Below are 16,388 nucleotides of genomic sequence, written 5' to 3'. Positions count from 1 at the left end.
TCCTGTCTGCACTGGCCAAGGAAACTGTTAGGACCGCTTCACAAGTCATGTGTGGTGATGGCTCATGTCTGAACATGGCCCTTGTTAGCAATGTGTATACATTAATTCTCTGGCCATTAGGGGCTTGATACTGCTCCCATTTAAGTCAGTAATAAAAGTCTCATTGACATGAAGGGAGCAGAATCAGCCATAGAATTAGGAGCTTACACATCTCTTTGTTTACTTTGCTTTAATTAATGTTATAGGGAAGCATGATCTAGTAGTTTGATTAAAGTCCAGGACTGGGACCCAGGAGATCTGCCACAGACTTACTGTAAGACCAGTCATTTAACATCCGTGCCTCAGTTTCCGCAGCTTCAGAATATGGGTGATAATACTTGACTGGGAAGTTGTGAGGCTTCATTCATTAATGTTTGTGAAGGACTTTAAGATCATTGATGGAAAGCTTTATTATCCCTGCTGATAAAATTTGTGGATGACACAAAGACTGGCAGAGTGGTAAATAATGGTGAGAACAGCACAGTCATCTGGATCACTTGGTAAACTGGACCCATTCAAATAAAATGTATTTTAATGCAGCCAAATGCAGTTATACATCTAGGAACAAGGAATGCAGACCAGATCTATAGAATGGGGAACTGTGTCTTGGAAAACAGTGACTCTGAACAGGATCTAGGAGTCATAAAAGACAAACAACTCGACAAGAGTTTCCAGTGCAATGCTGTGGCAAAAAGGGCTAGTGTGATCCTTGAATGTATAAGCAGGAGAGTAGGAGTAGGGAGGTGATTTTAACCCTGTGTATAGCACTAGTGAGACTAGACTATTGTATCCAGCTCTCATATCCACATTTTAAAAGGATGTTGAAAAATTGGTGAGGGTGCAGAAAAGAGACACAAAGATGATTCAGGGGCTGGAGAAAATGCCTCAAAGTGAGAGACTTAAAGGAGCTCAATCTGCTAATCTTATCAGAAAGAAGATTGAGAAGTTACTTGGTTACACTGAATAAGTACCTATAGGGGGAGAAAATATTAACTACAAAAGGACTCTTCAATCTAGTGGAGAAAGGCATAACAAGAGCCAATGGTGAGCAGAAGCCAGACAAATTCAAATTAGAAATAAGGCACAGATTTTTAGTACTGAGGGTGATTAACCACTGGAACAAATTACCAAGGGAAGGGGTGGATTCTCCATTTCTTAATGTCTTAAAATCAAAACTGAATGCCTTTTCTAGAGGATATGCTTTTAGCCAAATACTAGTAATTGGGCTTACTACAGGGTGATATTTAAGGGCCTGTGATATACAATAGGTCAGACTGGGTGATATAATGTTCTCTTCTTGCCTTAAATGCTATGAAAGTATCGAAGAGTAAAGTGTTGTTGTTGTTGTTGTTATTATTATTATTATTATTATTTCATTCTATAATAGTGAAGCAAGCCTAAGTTGTACTTTACAATAAGATCATATTGCCTTGAAGGCAATATTTGTTTTCTCTTATTTGTTTGAATTAGAGATGGCATGGCAATGGTATACCTCACCTATTAGCCCATACAAATGCTAATTACCAGTTGGCAGGCTATCAAAAGTTGTCCTTTCTTTCTTGACATCCTCCCAGAAGGTGCTTGCTGACTTTGAGAGTGCTATTTCCAGTAGTTACATCACTGTGTCAGCCACTCAGGAGGATCTTAAGGGCATTTTCTCTCCCAATACTATTGGTGGTTCTAGAGAGAGGATTTCAAAGAGAGTAATGTCAGAGAAAATGGCACGGCTATTTCCTGGAGAGATGAGGGTTGAGAGTGAAATGTGAGATTTACGAGCAGATAAGAGTAGCTGGGTAGGTCCATCATGATCTCTAATGTAAATCACTGGGTGTGGTGGGGTGATTTTAAGCACTAGAGTTGTTTGAAATGTCCATAATAAAACACAATGGAATGGGTTTTGCTTAGTTTCATTTTGAACTCAAAACATAACTTGATTTTGTTAAATCATAAGCTTGGTCCAAGTTTTATTGGATGAGTTCACTTTAAGTCCACGCTTCTCATAAGCTACCTGGAAAAACTTCTTTTTCAACTTAACCCCTTGCCCTCCTTCAGGCTCCGGTGTCTGAAAATCTCCATGGAGAGCACTATCCAATTTTCAGAGATTCGCCTGTTAGGCCTGTTGTCTTTCTGCCCACCCGTCTCATCCCAGAAAGATTTTTCTAGGGTGCAGAGCCCTGTCAATCTGCAGCAGAGAGACAAGAAAGCTTCCTGTTGCCACCATTATGTTGTTAAGCATGGAACAAGAGATGCCCCAAACGTCTTTGCATGGTTTTTTTAGCTAAACGTGTAAGGCACTGTGGAGCTTCTTAGGCCTAAATGTGTCTATACTGCAAACAGAGGTGCAATTGCAGCTGAGGCAGACATACCCACCCTAGCTTCACTGTGTACAGCCCCGCCTGGAACCCTGGGTAGGTACTCACATTGCTAGCCTGTGCCAGGGTCCATGCCAGTACATCATCACTGCTAGATTCAAGCTAGTGAGGGTATTCCTATTCAAGCTGTAGTCACACCTGTGATGGTCATGCGGAATTACCCTAAGCGTACATCTATAGTGCAGCTGAAAGTGGTCATTTGAAGCTCAGTAGATGTACATGTGCTAGCTCTGTTTGAACTAGCATGCTAAAAATAGCAGTGTGGCTGCAGTGGCTTGAACTAGCTGCTCAAGTACCATCTGAAATCCTCGGTACATACTCAGGTGGCTAGCCTAAGATGCTGGCCATGCTACGATGGCCATGCTGCTATTTTTTGCAGATGAGCTTGATCAGAACTAACATGTGTACATCTGCCTGAGCTGGGAATTACACCCCGCAGCTGCGGTGTAGACTTAACCTAAGACTCAGTACTTCAGTTGTGGGAGTAAGTGCTGCATGGTGAGAGGTATGTGTTGCATTCCAGGACAGCTGTTCTGAGTAAGATTTGGGGAGAGAGAGTGAAGCAGCAGGCTTTCCAGTTGTGCCCTCTTCTCTCCTTCATGAAAATTCAACAGTAAGGAACGGCCACTAGAGGCCCGTGAAGACTCCAGGAGGAGGAGCAGGCAGTAGTGTCCTCTGCCTTGGAAGACTTCAGACCTTGGGAGGAGGAAGTTACAAGCCACACTGAGCCATTCCTCCCTATTTCTAAGAGGAGTTCTTGTGGTAAAGGAGTGTCCCAGTCCTATTAGGAGTAGAAGAGGTTTTTGGATGTGAAGTGCAAACTGGGCTGACACTCACTGGTTTCATAAGAAACTAGAGAATTTTGCGTGAATTCACGTTGCGTTTTGAGTCTGTACGAACCCTAACCTCCAAACGAACCAGAAGAGATTTGAACCACTTTGAACAAAATCTGCTATGAAGTGAAGCAGGCCGCTTTTGCACTAGTTAAGGCTGAGATGGGATGACTCCTCAGCATTCTTCAGTTACTAATTCAGTAGCTGAAATAAATTTAATCCCTTACAGACTATGTGCATTTTAAGATTCATTCAAGCAAAGATTCATAACCCGTTGTTTTTGCCACACACCTGAAAACTGTCTTTGTTTGCAAGGAGTTGTTAAGCAGGGGGCTGTTTCCTTGTTTTTAACCACATAGGAGTGAACACTTCATGGCTGATAGACATTCTTTTTTCAGACTGGGTATATTCTCTCCTTATTCAGGAAGCTGGTGGCTTTTCAATGTACATGTGTTAGCCCCATTGTCTTTCTTCTTTCTACCTTCCTGCTTGTTTTCTTTTGCAGATGTCAGCAGTCATCACCGAGTCAGGGGACCTGAAATTTATCTCAGAGCATGACACAGATATAGACTCACCTGTGACACAGTAAGCAACAAATCATTCAAAGCAATTTGCAGTGTTATTTCTACAACTCCTCTTAAGAAACTGAGATATTGTCCGGGGGGGAGGGGAGGTTACTTTGTTCTTTTAAGCGAGACAGCAAAACAAGAAGTTAAAATTAGGATAATTGGTCTAGAGAAGTGTTTAAGAAAAATAAAGTGAAAAGGAAATAATGGTTTGTTGTACTTTTTTGCATAGGTATGTTACAGAGATACTGTAAGGAGTATAGTGTAAGGGAGTTGAGCTGTAATCCAGAGGTGCGGGATTGCCTTGAAACATCCCTCAGCTCTTTTGATTAACCCATATTGTTATGAGCTGCCAACTACTTTCTGCACCTTCTAAGAATTAATTAATGTAAATTGAATGAGTTTGTCACATGTAAGGAAGACAAACAAACCAGCATCTTTCATTATTACATTTGTATTTTAAGTGTGTGTGTGTACACATATATATGTAGCTACACAATGTGTGAAACTTTGAAATAAATAAGATCTAAACATTTTGCACAAGATTTTCCTTGTGGATGCATAAATACTTGCTTTTCCATGTCATCTTCATGTTATCCTAACTGTTATTTTAAGTATCTGCATTCGTTTATTTTTGAAGAATACCTAGAAAATACTTATGTTCCTTGTCATTAACTTTTTTAGCCGATACATAAATGCAAACCACCTACTGAAAGGGAGAGCTGATCATATAATAACCTATGCTTGAGTGTTAGAGATGGTTTTTTATCTCTAATTTTAACCATGTCTCAAAACCGTCATTGCTAGGGCTCCATCTTTGTGTCTATATTCAGAAATAAATGGTTAAGGGAAAGTTTGCTTAACACTCATGTGCCATAAGAAAAGGGGCTATACAACTGCACCGTGACACAATATGAGGTTGCATTTTGAGCATAATTGTATTAAAAGGATTGTGTTCAAGAAGAAAATACATGGTTTAGGAGGAGTACAAACAAACTTGATACAGTTTTTTAAAGACAGGACTCGGACCACGGTATGACAGGACTGCATAGTTAAAAATTCAGCAAAGGTGATTTTTTTTTTAGCATCTGCAGAGTAGTGTAGGACCAGGGATTTATGAAATATGGAATTCACAAAGAATATGATCTAATTCAGGGTTTGGGGGGCATTACTAGGTATAAAATGTTCATTTAAAAGAGAACTAAACACATCATGAGAGTAGGGTCACATTAGCAATCTGGTTCAGATGCTGGATCATATGAGGGAAATAAAAAGCCTAAGGGTATGTGTATACTACCCGCCGGATCGGCAGGCAGCAATTGATTCAGCGGGGGTCGATTTATCGCATCTAGTCTAGATGCGATAACTCGATCCCCGAGCGCTCTCCCGTCGACTCCTGCACTCCACCGCCGTGAGAGGCGCAAGCAGAGTCGACGGGGGAACAGCAGCAGTCGTCTCACCGCAGTGAAGACACCACGGTGAGTAGGTCTAACTACGTCGACTTCAGCTACGTAACTTAGATTGATCCCCCCCCAGTGTAGACCAGGCCGAAGAAACCTTTCAGCTGCAGTTCAGAAAGGTGTTGGATGCCTGAGTCATCAGACTTTAAATTCTAGCAGTCTCTCTTCCTGCGCAGCAGGGAGTAGGCATGTCACAGAGATGCCACTCCAAACATGAGAGGGACTGAAGGGCATGCTACTCAGTGAGGGGGGAAAGACAATAACAGAAAATGTGGAAATGGCAGGGGTGCGTAATGACTTCTTTGTTTCGGTTTTCACCAAGAATGTTGGTGGCGATTGGACGTCTAACATAGTGAATGCCAGTGAAAATGAGGTAGGATCAGAATCTAAAATAGGGAAAGAACACGTCAAAAATTACTTAAAGTTAGATGTCTTCAAATCACCAGGGCCTGATTAAATGCATCCTAGAATACTCAAGGAGCTGACTGAGGAGATATCTGAGCCATTAGCAATTATCTTTGAAAAGTCATGGAGGACGGAAGGCATTCCAGAAGACTGGAAAAGGGCAAATATACTGTCCATCTATAAAAAGGGAAATAAGGATAACTGGGGGAATTACAGACCAGTCAGCTTAACTTCTGTATCCAGAAAGATAATGGAGCAAATAATTAAGAAATCAATTTGCAAACACCTAGAAGATAATAAGGTGATAAATAACAGTCAGCATGGATTTGTCAAGAACAAATCGTTTTAAACCAACCTGACAGCTTTCTTTGACAGAGTAACAAGCCTTGTGGGGGGGAAGTGGTAGGTGTGGTATATCTTGACTTCAGTAAAGCTTTTGATACTATCTCACATGATCTTCTCATAAACAAACTAGGGAAATACAACCTAGATGGAGCTACTATAAGGTGGGTGCATAACTGGTTGGAAAATCATTCCCAGAGAGTAGATATTAGTGGTTCGCAGTCATGCTGGAAGGTCATAATGAGTGGGGTCCTGCAGGGATCGGTTCTGGGTCCGGTTCTGTTCAATATCTTCATCAATGATTTAGATAATGGCATAGAGAGTACACTTATGAAGTTTGCGGATGATACTAAGCTGGGAGGGGTTGCAAGTGTTTTGGAGGACAGGTTTAAAATACAAAATGATCTGGACAAACCGGAGAAATGGTCTGAAGTAAATAGGATGAAATTCAATAAGGACAAATGCAAAGTACTCCACTTAGGAAGGAACAATCAGTTGCACACATACTAAATGGGAAATGACTGCGTAGGAGGGAGTACTGCGGAAAGGGATCTGGGGGTATAGTGGATCACAAGCTAAATATGAGTCAACAGTGGAACGCTGTTGCAAAAAAAGGAAACCTCATCATTTCAGGATGTATTAGCAGGAGTATTGTAAGCAAGACACGAGAAGTAGTAATTCTGCTCTACTCAACGCTTATTAGGCCTCAACTGGAGCATTGTGTCTAGTTCTGGGTGCCACATTTCAGGAATGTGGACAAATTGGAGAAAGTCCAGAGAAGAGCAACAAAAATGATTAAAGGTCTAGAAAACATGACCTATGAGAGAAGATTGAAAAAACTGGGTTTGTTTAGTCTGGAGAAGAGAAGACTGAGAGGGGATATAACAGTTTTCAAGTACATAAAAGGTTGTTATAAGGAGGAGGGAGAAAAATTGTTAATCTTAACCTCTGAGGCTAGGACAAGAAGCAATGGGCTTAAATTGCAGCAAGAGCTGTTTAGGTTGGACATTAGGAAAAACTTCCTAGCTGTCAGGTTGGTTAAACACTGGCATAATTTGCCTAGGGGAGATTGTGGAATCTCCATCATTGGGGATTTTTAAGAGCAGGTTGGACAAACACCTGTCAGGGACGGTCTAGATAATACTTAGTCCTGCCTTGAGTGCAAGGGACTGGACTAGATGACTGCACAAGGTCACTTCCAGTTCTGTGATTCTGTGTCATTACTGTCCTGTTTGGGCAGGCAGCAGTGCTGCAGAGAGGGTTAGTTCTCAGGCTTTAAGGATGCTGAGGCCATTTGAACGTGATAATAGGAGTGGGAGAGACACTCCGGCTCAAAATCTGCTGCTACACCTTGACAGGAAGGAGCTAATTTAGAAGGGAAGGGGATTACATTAAAAAATGAGCAGGCAAGTTTTGTACAGTGCTAGTTTCTCAGGGACACATTAGGGTTTTTTTAAACCTTTAGTTTTCTTCCTGATGTTTTGCCTTTTCTAACAGGTTTCAGAGTAGCAGCCGTGTTAGTCTGTATCCGTAAAAAGAAAAGGAGGACTTGTGGCACCTTAGACTAACAAATTTATTTGAGCGTAAGCTTTCATGAGCTACAGCTCACTTCATCGGATGCATGCAATGGAAAATACAGTGGGGAGATTTTATATACACAGAGAACATGAAACAATGGGTGTTACCATACACACTGTAATGAGAGTGATCAGGAAAGGTGAGCTATTACCAGCAGGAGAGCGGGGCGGGGGGGGCGGGGGGGACCTTTTGTAGTGATAATCAAGGTGGGCCATTTCCAGCACTTTACAAGAACAGTAGGAGGGGAAATAAACATGGGGAAATAGTTTTACTTTGTGTAATGACACATCTATTCCCAGTCTTTATACAAACCTAAATTATTTGTATCCAGTTTGCAAATTAATTCCAATTCAGCAGTCTCTCATTGGAGTCTGTTTTCAAAGTTTTTTTATTGAAGAATTGCCACTTTTAGGTCTGTAATCGAGTGACCAAAGAGATTGAAGTGTTCTCCGACTGGTTTTTGAATGTTATAATTCTTGATGTCTGATTTGGATCCATTCATTCTTTTACGTAGAGACTGTCCAGTTTGGCCAATGTACATGGCAGAGGGGCATTGCTGGCACATGATGGCATATATCACATTGGTAGATGCGCAGGTGAACAAGCCTCTGATAGTGTGGCTGATGTGATTAGGCCCTATGATGGTGTCCCCTGAATAGATATGTGGACACAGTTGGCAACGGGCTTTGTTGCAAGGATAGGTTCCTGGGTTAGTGTTTTTGTTGTGTTTTTTGTGGTGTGTGGCTGCTGGTGAGTATTTGCTTCAGGTTGGGGGGCTGTCTGTGAGCAAGGACTGGCCTGTCTCCCAAGATCTGTGAGAGTGATGGGTCATCCTTCAGGATAGGTTGTAGATTCTTGATGATGCGTTGGAGAGGTTTTAGTTGGGGGCTGAAGGTGATGGCTAGTGGCATTCTGTTATTTTCTTTGTTGGGCCTGTCCTGTAGTAGGTAACTTCTGGGTACTCTTCTGGCTCTGTCAATCTGTTTCTTCACTTCAGCAGGTGGGTATTGTAGTTATAAGAACGCTTGATAGAGATCTTGTAGGTGTTTGTCTCTGTCTGAGGGGTTGGAGCACATGCGGTTGTATTGTAGAGCTTGGCTGTAGACAATGGATCATGTGGTGTAGTCTGGATGAAAGCTGGAGGCATGTAGGTAAGTTTAGCGGTCAGTAGGTTTCCGGTATAGGGTGGTGTTTATGTGACTAATTCTGCTGTCAGGGTGCCAGTGCCTGAGATGATGGGGCTTCCAGGATTTCCAGGTTTATGGATCTTGGGTAGCAGATAGAATACCCCTGGTCGGGGCTCTAGGGGTGTGTCTGTGAGGATTTGTTCTTGTGCTTTTTCAGGGAGTTTCTTGAGCAGATGGTGTAGTTTCTTTTGGTAACCCTTAGTGGGATCAGAGGGTAATGGCTTGTAGAAAGTGGTGTTTGAGAGCCGCTGAGCAGCCTCTTGTTCATATTCCGACCTATTCATGATGACGACAGCACCTTCTTTGTCAGCCTTTTTGATTATGATGTCAGAGTTTTTTCTGAGGCTGTGGATGGCATTGTGTTCTGCATGGCTGAGGTTATGGGGCAAGTGATGCTGCTTTTCCACAATTTCAGCCTGTGCATGTCGGCGGAAGCACTCTATGTAGAAATCCACTCTGTTTCGACCTTCAGGAGGAGTCCACCCAGAATCCTTCTTTTTGTAGTCTTGGTAGGACTACAAAATCAGCGGCACTGCTATGGGTACCCGCATGGCCCCACAGTATGCCAACATTTTTATGGCTGACTTAGAACAACACTTCCTCAGCTCTCGTCCCCTAATGCCCCTACTCTAATTGCGCTACATTGATGACATCTTCATCATCTGGACCCATGGAAAAGAAGCCTTTGAGGAATTCCACCATGATTTCAAAGGTCCCCCGCCACCCACTCTCTTGCTGGTAATAGCTCACCTTTCCTGATCACTCTTGTTACAGTGTGTATAGTAACACCCATTGTTTCATGTTTTCTGTGTATATAAAATCTCCCCACTGTATTTTCCACTGCATGCATCTGATGAAGTGAGCTGTAGCTCACGAAAGCTTGTGCTCTCATAAATTTGTTAGTCTCTAAGGTGCCACAAGTCCTCCTTTTCTTTTTGCCTTTTCTGACATCATGGGGAGAGCTGCTTTTGAGCCTAAAACAACATTCTTCTCAAGTTCCTGTGCCATCTTGAAAGAAACAGGAAAGCAGCCAGTTGTGCATGTAAATATAGCTGCAAAGAAAGAGATTGTGACGTTATTCCACACAAAAATTCATGTCTTAGACAAGAGTTCAGCCATGAGAGATAAAAACACAGGCAGGATTCAGGAGATTGATCTGTGGGTCAGAGTCCTTGAAAATACATGATCTGGACTGGATGCCAAGATTCATGATTTCTTAAGACAGCAGTGCCTACCTTGTTGAGACAGTATGGAAGGATGATGTCATTCATGCATTTCTAATTGTTCTTCGACTAGCTCCTGCACTTTCCCACTCATGGGATGCTCTGGAGTACAGCTCCTGGTGGTGGAACATTTCATAAGTTTTCTCCAGAGTGCTCTTATGCCCCCTCCTCTCCTGCCTTCACTGTTCCTGAATATTCTGAGAGGGAGGCTATTAAAAGGAGTCATGGCACTCCAGCCACCTCAGTTCCTTCCAAACACAGAAGCAGAAAAACCAAGAACCTCTCCAGATTGATCCATCCTCTTTGAGGACTTGGTGCCTTAGTTAGATTTTTTTTTTTTAGTTAGGATTAATATTAGAAATTTTAGCTTATTTGTTTTCTTTATTAAGAGTATTTCTTTTTTTAGTGTTTATTAGAACCAACGCCTCAGTTCAGGTATCCATGGCAGATCTGAAGATGAAGAGACCAGGGTTTAAGAGTTGTGCCACTTGTCGTGCTGTATTCCCACTTTGGATGCCCATACCAGGCGTCTGGCTTGCTTAGGGGAAGGAATGCTCTCCTGCATGGTGCGCAGTCTGCAACACCTTCATCCCAAGAGCTCACAAAGAGCGTCAGAGCCAGCACCAAGCCTTAGTACTTCAGGAGGCCCAAGCAGCCAAACCCTACCCACCTCTGTGAGTGCAGAAAGGCCCGTGTCAGCCCCTACCCCCTCAGGCAATAAAAAGCTCAAGATGCTGCTGAGTAATGTCCTCTGCTCCTTGAGTGACAGCAAAATCTTCAGTACCAAAGGAATCCTAAGCCATCAGATCCCAGTTCGAGACACAAATGGAACCCCATATGTGTTAGCAGAGCCAGTCCTAGTGGGAGCACCCCTTCACATCCAGCACCTCTGTTCCAGATAAGATTATGGTTTGAGATATTGCACCTGTTAGCAGGGCTGAGCACCATTCCAGATCCCTCTTGGATCCTTTGGTCAGTTGTGAAAACACCTGGGGCAAAAGGTTAAGGCTATGGCACAGTGAAAATGCCTATAGAAGTGTCATGCCACTAATGCAACAACAATATCCGTTCTGGATCTTGGTTCTGACTCCTTGGTGCCATCAACAGATATCAGATCCTCAGTCTAACATTGTAGTAACATTGTAGAATTAGATTGTGACAGACAGGTTAAATTACCACTGCGGTTCCCAAGAAAGCATATCAGGGCAAATGCTACACTGATGCTCTACACAGTTCACATAGATACAGACCATGCTCTTACCCTAGTAAGTACTATGATAAGGAACCTGAAGCAAAATATTGGCAGGACTGGCAATTCCCTCCTTGTGCCAGATGACCTTACTGGTTCTCACCTAGGTGTTATGGGGATGGTGAACACACTTGTCCTTACAGGGATCAGTCCCCTCATATAGGTCAGGGGAAGCTTCATACATTGAATCTTCTGCTCCCATATCAATCTGCGTCACTGGGCTATAGGATCCCCTCCCATCAGTAGTCCCAGAAACCCTTTCAGAGAAAGAACCAATGGGACCCATGGAATTCCAGGACACACATCTAGAGCCTGCTGATGAGACCTCTCCTGATAACGTAGAAGTTGCTCCGGCATCTTCCCTATCAGAAGATGCCATTCAGTTTCATGAACTGTTTGTCACAGTGGCTTCGATTTCAGCTCTCAATTGCAGGAGTGTGAAGATATGTTACATGGAATTCTATCCACATATTTACAAAACATTATGCAGTAGACCCAGCCTCCCATTCAGATGCTCACTTTGGTACAATGGTACTTCAGTCATTATATAATTAGGACTCCATGTCCCACCTTCCGCACATGTCAGAACTGCATATCAAATTATTCCATGAGTGGGGATGTACACAGGCCACTTGAAGAAGAGTTAAAAATGAAGGTCACTCACCTGGAACTAGAGATCTTAAAGATGGACCCTGCACGTTCACAGTCCCTGCCTACCTTCCTATTTTCTCCAAAGTCCTAGTGTAATCTTGGACCTGAGGAGGAGGTGGTACAAAGAGTTGTGGTGGCCAGAATGCCTTGCCCCTTTTTTATAGCCTCCTGCTCAGAATGTTCAGGATCAGTGACGGTGAGGGCTCTCCACGAGGCACTGCTGTCAAATATTTCGTGCTCAGAGCCATAGGCATCGACTCTTTGGGTGCTCTGGGGCTCAAGTACCCATTGAAAAAAAAAAGGGAGTGCTGAGCACCCACAAGACACCAGTAGGTGGCAGGAGCATATACATGGCGCACAGTGAAACTGGAAGGTGGAAAGTACCCACTGGCAAAAACAAAAGTCAGCACCTGTGCTCGGAGCTGCACTGCTAGCACATCCCGGGGTGTGGCTGTGCACAGTCCATCTCAAAAGAACTGCGTTTACAGGAGAATAACCTTCATTTCTTTAGCAAGATTACCATTTGAAGGGCTTGCATATGAAAGCTTATTGCACTAAAGCAGTATCACCAACATCAACTATTGTTCTGCCTTGCAACCTCCAGGGCAGCTACATGAAGCTCTTTATGTGCTTTGGACTTCAGTCATCCACGCTTATTATTTATTCATTTGTACTGTGGTAGCACTTGGAGACCTGGTCATGGACCCAGACCCCATAATGCTGAGCACTATGCAAACACAGATCAAAGAGATGGTCCCTGACCCAAAGAACTTACAGTCTAAACTAAGTCATTATTTAAGTAAGGTTACATCAACTTCTTCCCAGAACAGAGGGTCCATGACTTTGCCTTGATGAGGGTTGCAGCACTACAATGCACTCAAATTCCTGCTCCATTTGCAGGTCTGCAGATGGCCATCGCAACCCGTAATTGGGTGGCAGCAGTTGGGGAGGGTACATAAGAAAACTGGCTTGATTCATGGTGTGTTTGGTGCTTATGTGAAGTGCCCAGTACATTAGTGGACATGAAAGCAGCTTGTATTTCTGTAAATACGTCCTAGTTCAGATACTTAAAATGACCAGATGAGTTATTCCACTCTGCATGATTTTCCTAGAGTGGGTGAATGAATAAATAAACCGGGAATCTCTCTTTGACTGGAATATTGTGGAAATCAAAGTTGGAGGATGACCAATATTCTGTAATGGCTCTTTGGAGGGGGCCAGAGGATTGATAATTTGACACTTTTAAAATAATTAAACTTATTGATTACTCAAGGCTCTAGTTAGTTTTAAAAATCATGGGCAGCTGTCATCAAACAGGACAGTTAGAACATATGTTGCAATGGATTTGGAATAGAGACTACCATACTTGGTTCTAGTGCTTTTGTCTGTTTTGGTTCTGCAGTAGCAAAGTAGTACTTACAGCTGTTTCACCACTATACTCAAGGGGGAAAGGCAGACAATTGTTTTAGCATGTCAGCTGTGGTTGGAAATAGCTCTAAACTTTAGCTAATTCTGTATGTTTCTTATCCTCCTTCTCTCCCCCTCCCCCAATAGAATTACGAAGAAGAAGAAGAAAAGGATACTGAAGAATGAAACAATAGAGAGTCAGCCAAATGTAATGGCTCTTGACACCCTTGCATCATCAATTACCGCTAACAGCATTGAAAACAATCCTAGAACACATGGGTTAGAACTGAAGAAGAAGAAAAGAGCAGTGAAAAGCTCAAGTACAAGTGGAAAGACAAATGTTGCCTTTGAGCCTGACAGTTGAAGTGTAGTCATCATTTAACTCCAGATATAGGTGTCGCATTCAGAATATTGTATGCAAAAAAATGGATTTGAATGGGATTTATGCTGAAATGATGATCTCACTTTCAGGATAAAAAAACATTGAAAACCAAAACATTAAACATAGACAAACACACAAAATTCCCCCATACTCCTCTCAAGACATGCCATGTCATATAGAGCCTAATTCTGCAAGGAACCTGGCACCTCCAGCTCTTACTGATGTTAACGAAATTGGAGTATCCAGCAGTTCACAGGATTGGGCTCCTGGACAGTTCAAGCCTGAAGTTTGGCTCTCATATTTCCCAAAAGCAGCATTTACAGATGCATTCTGAAATAATCTAAATCCCGATTCTGCTACCTTTCTCATGCTGACTAGAATTTTACTGTTGGAAAAATTCCCATTGACTTCAATGGGCGTTGGATCCAGGCCATTTTTGAGCATGAGCAAAGGTGATAGACTGAAGTCCAAAGTTGTTAGTACTCTGTGACCTAAAATTAAACAAGCTTGACCACAATAGAAGGTTTTGTGTTAGCAATTTTGATTTTTTTGCAAGTAAAAAGACAGACGGTATTCTGTATGTAGCATGTGACCACTCTGAAAGAATCTTACACGGGTCTACATGAAAACACACTTTTTATGTCTTCCTTTTGTTGAGTATTCACTTTGGACTAGATTTTGCAACCCTTGTTTTTATTGGTGAACACCTACTCATGCAAGTAAATTGACTTCAGTGGAACAACTTTCAAATAAAGCTCACCAACATGAGTAAGGATTGGAAACTTCATCTTTTTGGTACATTGATTTTTAAAATGAAGGCTTTTTATACATCTATAAATGTGCACTAAAACTTTGTAAAACTCAGTTTTTGCTGCACTGAGAGCAGCATTGCCAAATATATTTTACTTTATTTTGAAGAAAGGTTTCATATCAAAATGGGTAGTTTATTTTATGCTGTGTGTAGTATTTATTTCCTTTATATGTTTAGTTTATTTTTGAAAATAATGGCACTATGTTGTGAACCATTATTAATTATTTCAATAACTTCTTACAATACTATCATTTTACATTTGACATTAAATGAAATACTTTCCATCAGTTAATGCTGGTATTTTTTCTGACTGATGGTGTCCAGTTTATTTTTACTCTGCTAGGAAAATCTTCCCCCTCCCCCTCTGAAGCAATAAATAATATAAAATTAGAAAACCCTTATTTAGTAGACAGGGCACTTGATTCCATTAAAAAAAGAAGTGAGAATAACCATGTTGGGCACTGATGTGTGAAATGCACCCAGATGCAAAGGACTAGTTGCCATATATTATAGTGTCATCCCTGCACATGTTTTGAAGACATAAAATATGTAAACATGTTTCGGTTGGGTAAAACTCCTCAGGAAAAAATCCTTTGTTCAGGGGCATTGTTAAATGCTCTGTTTGCCCAGTGTGTGTGTGTGTGTGTATGCAAATCCCATATTATCCTAAACAGGAGTTACATGTGTGCACTGGGGTGATAATGAACTCCTATGTGTGTGTTTCCCTAGCCATATATTATAAAAGCATATTATTCCTGTGTAGTGAAACTGCTTAATATTTTAGCCTGGCTTCTTGTCAAGCTGCTGTTGAAATACAGCCCAGCTGCCACTTCAGTGAGGTGTGTAGGATTTAATGCTTTATGAAAGGAAAATGTCAGCATCTTCTGACTTTAAAAATGTCATTGGTCACATTTAAAGATAAGGGCAAAGCATGACATCAGGCTACACCACTGATGTAAGGGTGAGCAGAGCAGTAGCCAAGAGCTGGGTGCTCCTTTGGAAAGCCTAGTAAAATGTTGATTTGGCATTGTGGATGCTGAAGATAAAAATAACACTTCAGATACACACCAGAGAGAAATGGTAGTTCTAATCAAAGGCACAGTGCCTCCTTTCATGCTTGGAACTAGGGCTCCAATTATGTTCACTGCTCTGAAGCTAAACAGAGCTGCTTTGCCACACTTTCCAAATTGAGAGAGGAGAGGCAGAAGACGTGTCTTCCAAGGCATGGTTCCAACTCACAGTTAAGCGGAGAAATCCAATAAAAGACCCAACATGAAAATTTATGGAGTTGGAAATATACTTTTAAAAACTGTTTTGTTACTATTCTCATTATTACAGAATCACTGGCTTTATTTGCATTATCCTTTTCTCCCTGCCTCATGAAGGTTAGGTTCTTTTACTGCTTTGTATTCCTTCAGTGCAGTGTTAGAGTGAACTGCATTTACTTCAGAGGAAATGAGAAAGAACAAAGATCTGGATTTAACAAAACAACTCTTCTGAGCCATTTTCAATATCCAAATTAGGAGAGTCAGATTAAGATTATTATTAACCTTTTAAACTAGTACATATCAGGAGATAATATCAAGGACTTGTAGTTTTTACCTGTGTTTAGAAATGTAGCCAATGCATTCATTTTAAAAAATCTCATTTTTCTTTTCAGTGGTGTTGAAGTCTGAGAAATGGCAACGCTTTTTTCCCCACCGGCATTCAGATTATTTTAAATATACAAACAAGCATAAAAGAATAAGTTTTCTATTTGTCAAGTCAATTTGTAGTAGCAAGGGGATGGTTTAGTAAACTAATCTTGGAAATGAAACTTTGTGTCCTTGTGTAGCATGGTGCCTTTTTCATGATAATGCAGCACACGCATAAAAAGTTGTTAA

At 41.6% G+C, this 16,388-nt stretch overlaps 1 protein-coding gene across 6 annotated transcripts in view; it reads left to right on the top strand.

Moving 5' to 3' along the window:
- Nucleotides 1-15,678, top strand: part of AHI1 (Abelson helper integration site 1) — a 188,530-nt gene extending 172,852 nt beyond the window's left edge. For all 6 annotated transcript variants that reach the window (XM_073337383.2, XM_073337381.2, XM_073337386.2 and 3 more), the window contains 2 exons: nt 3,750-3,829; nt 13,460-15,678. In XM_073337383.2, the coding sequence (XP_073193484.1) occupies nt 3,750-3,829; nt 13,460-13,676 (297 nt within the window). In that variant the 3' untranslated portion in view covers nt 13,677-15,678. The remainder of the gene's footprint in view (nt 1-3,749; nt 3,830-13,459) is intronic.
- The last annotated feature ends 710 nt before the right edge of the window (nt 15,679-16,388 follow it).

This window comes from Lepidochelys kempii, chromosome 3 (assembly GCF_965140285.1).
Source record: "Lepidochelys kempii isolate rLepKem1 chromosome 3, rLepKem1.hap1, whole genome shotgun sequence".
NCBI lineage: Eukaryota > Metazoa > Chordata > Testudines > Cheloniidae > Lepidochelys > Lepidochelys kempii.
The sequence above is the reverse complement of the archived record's forward strand: the minus strand, read 5'-3'. Positions and strand labels throughout refer to the sequence as shown.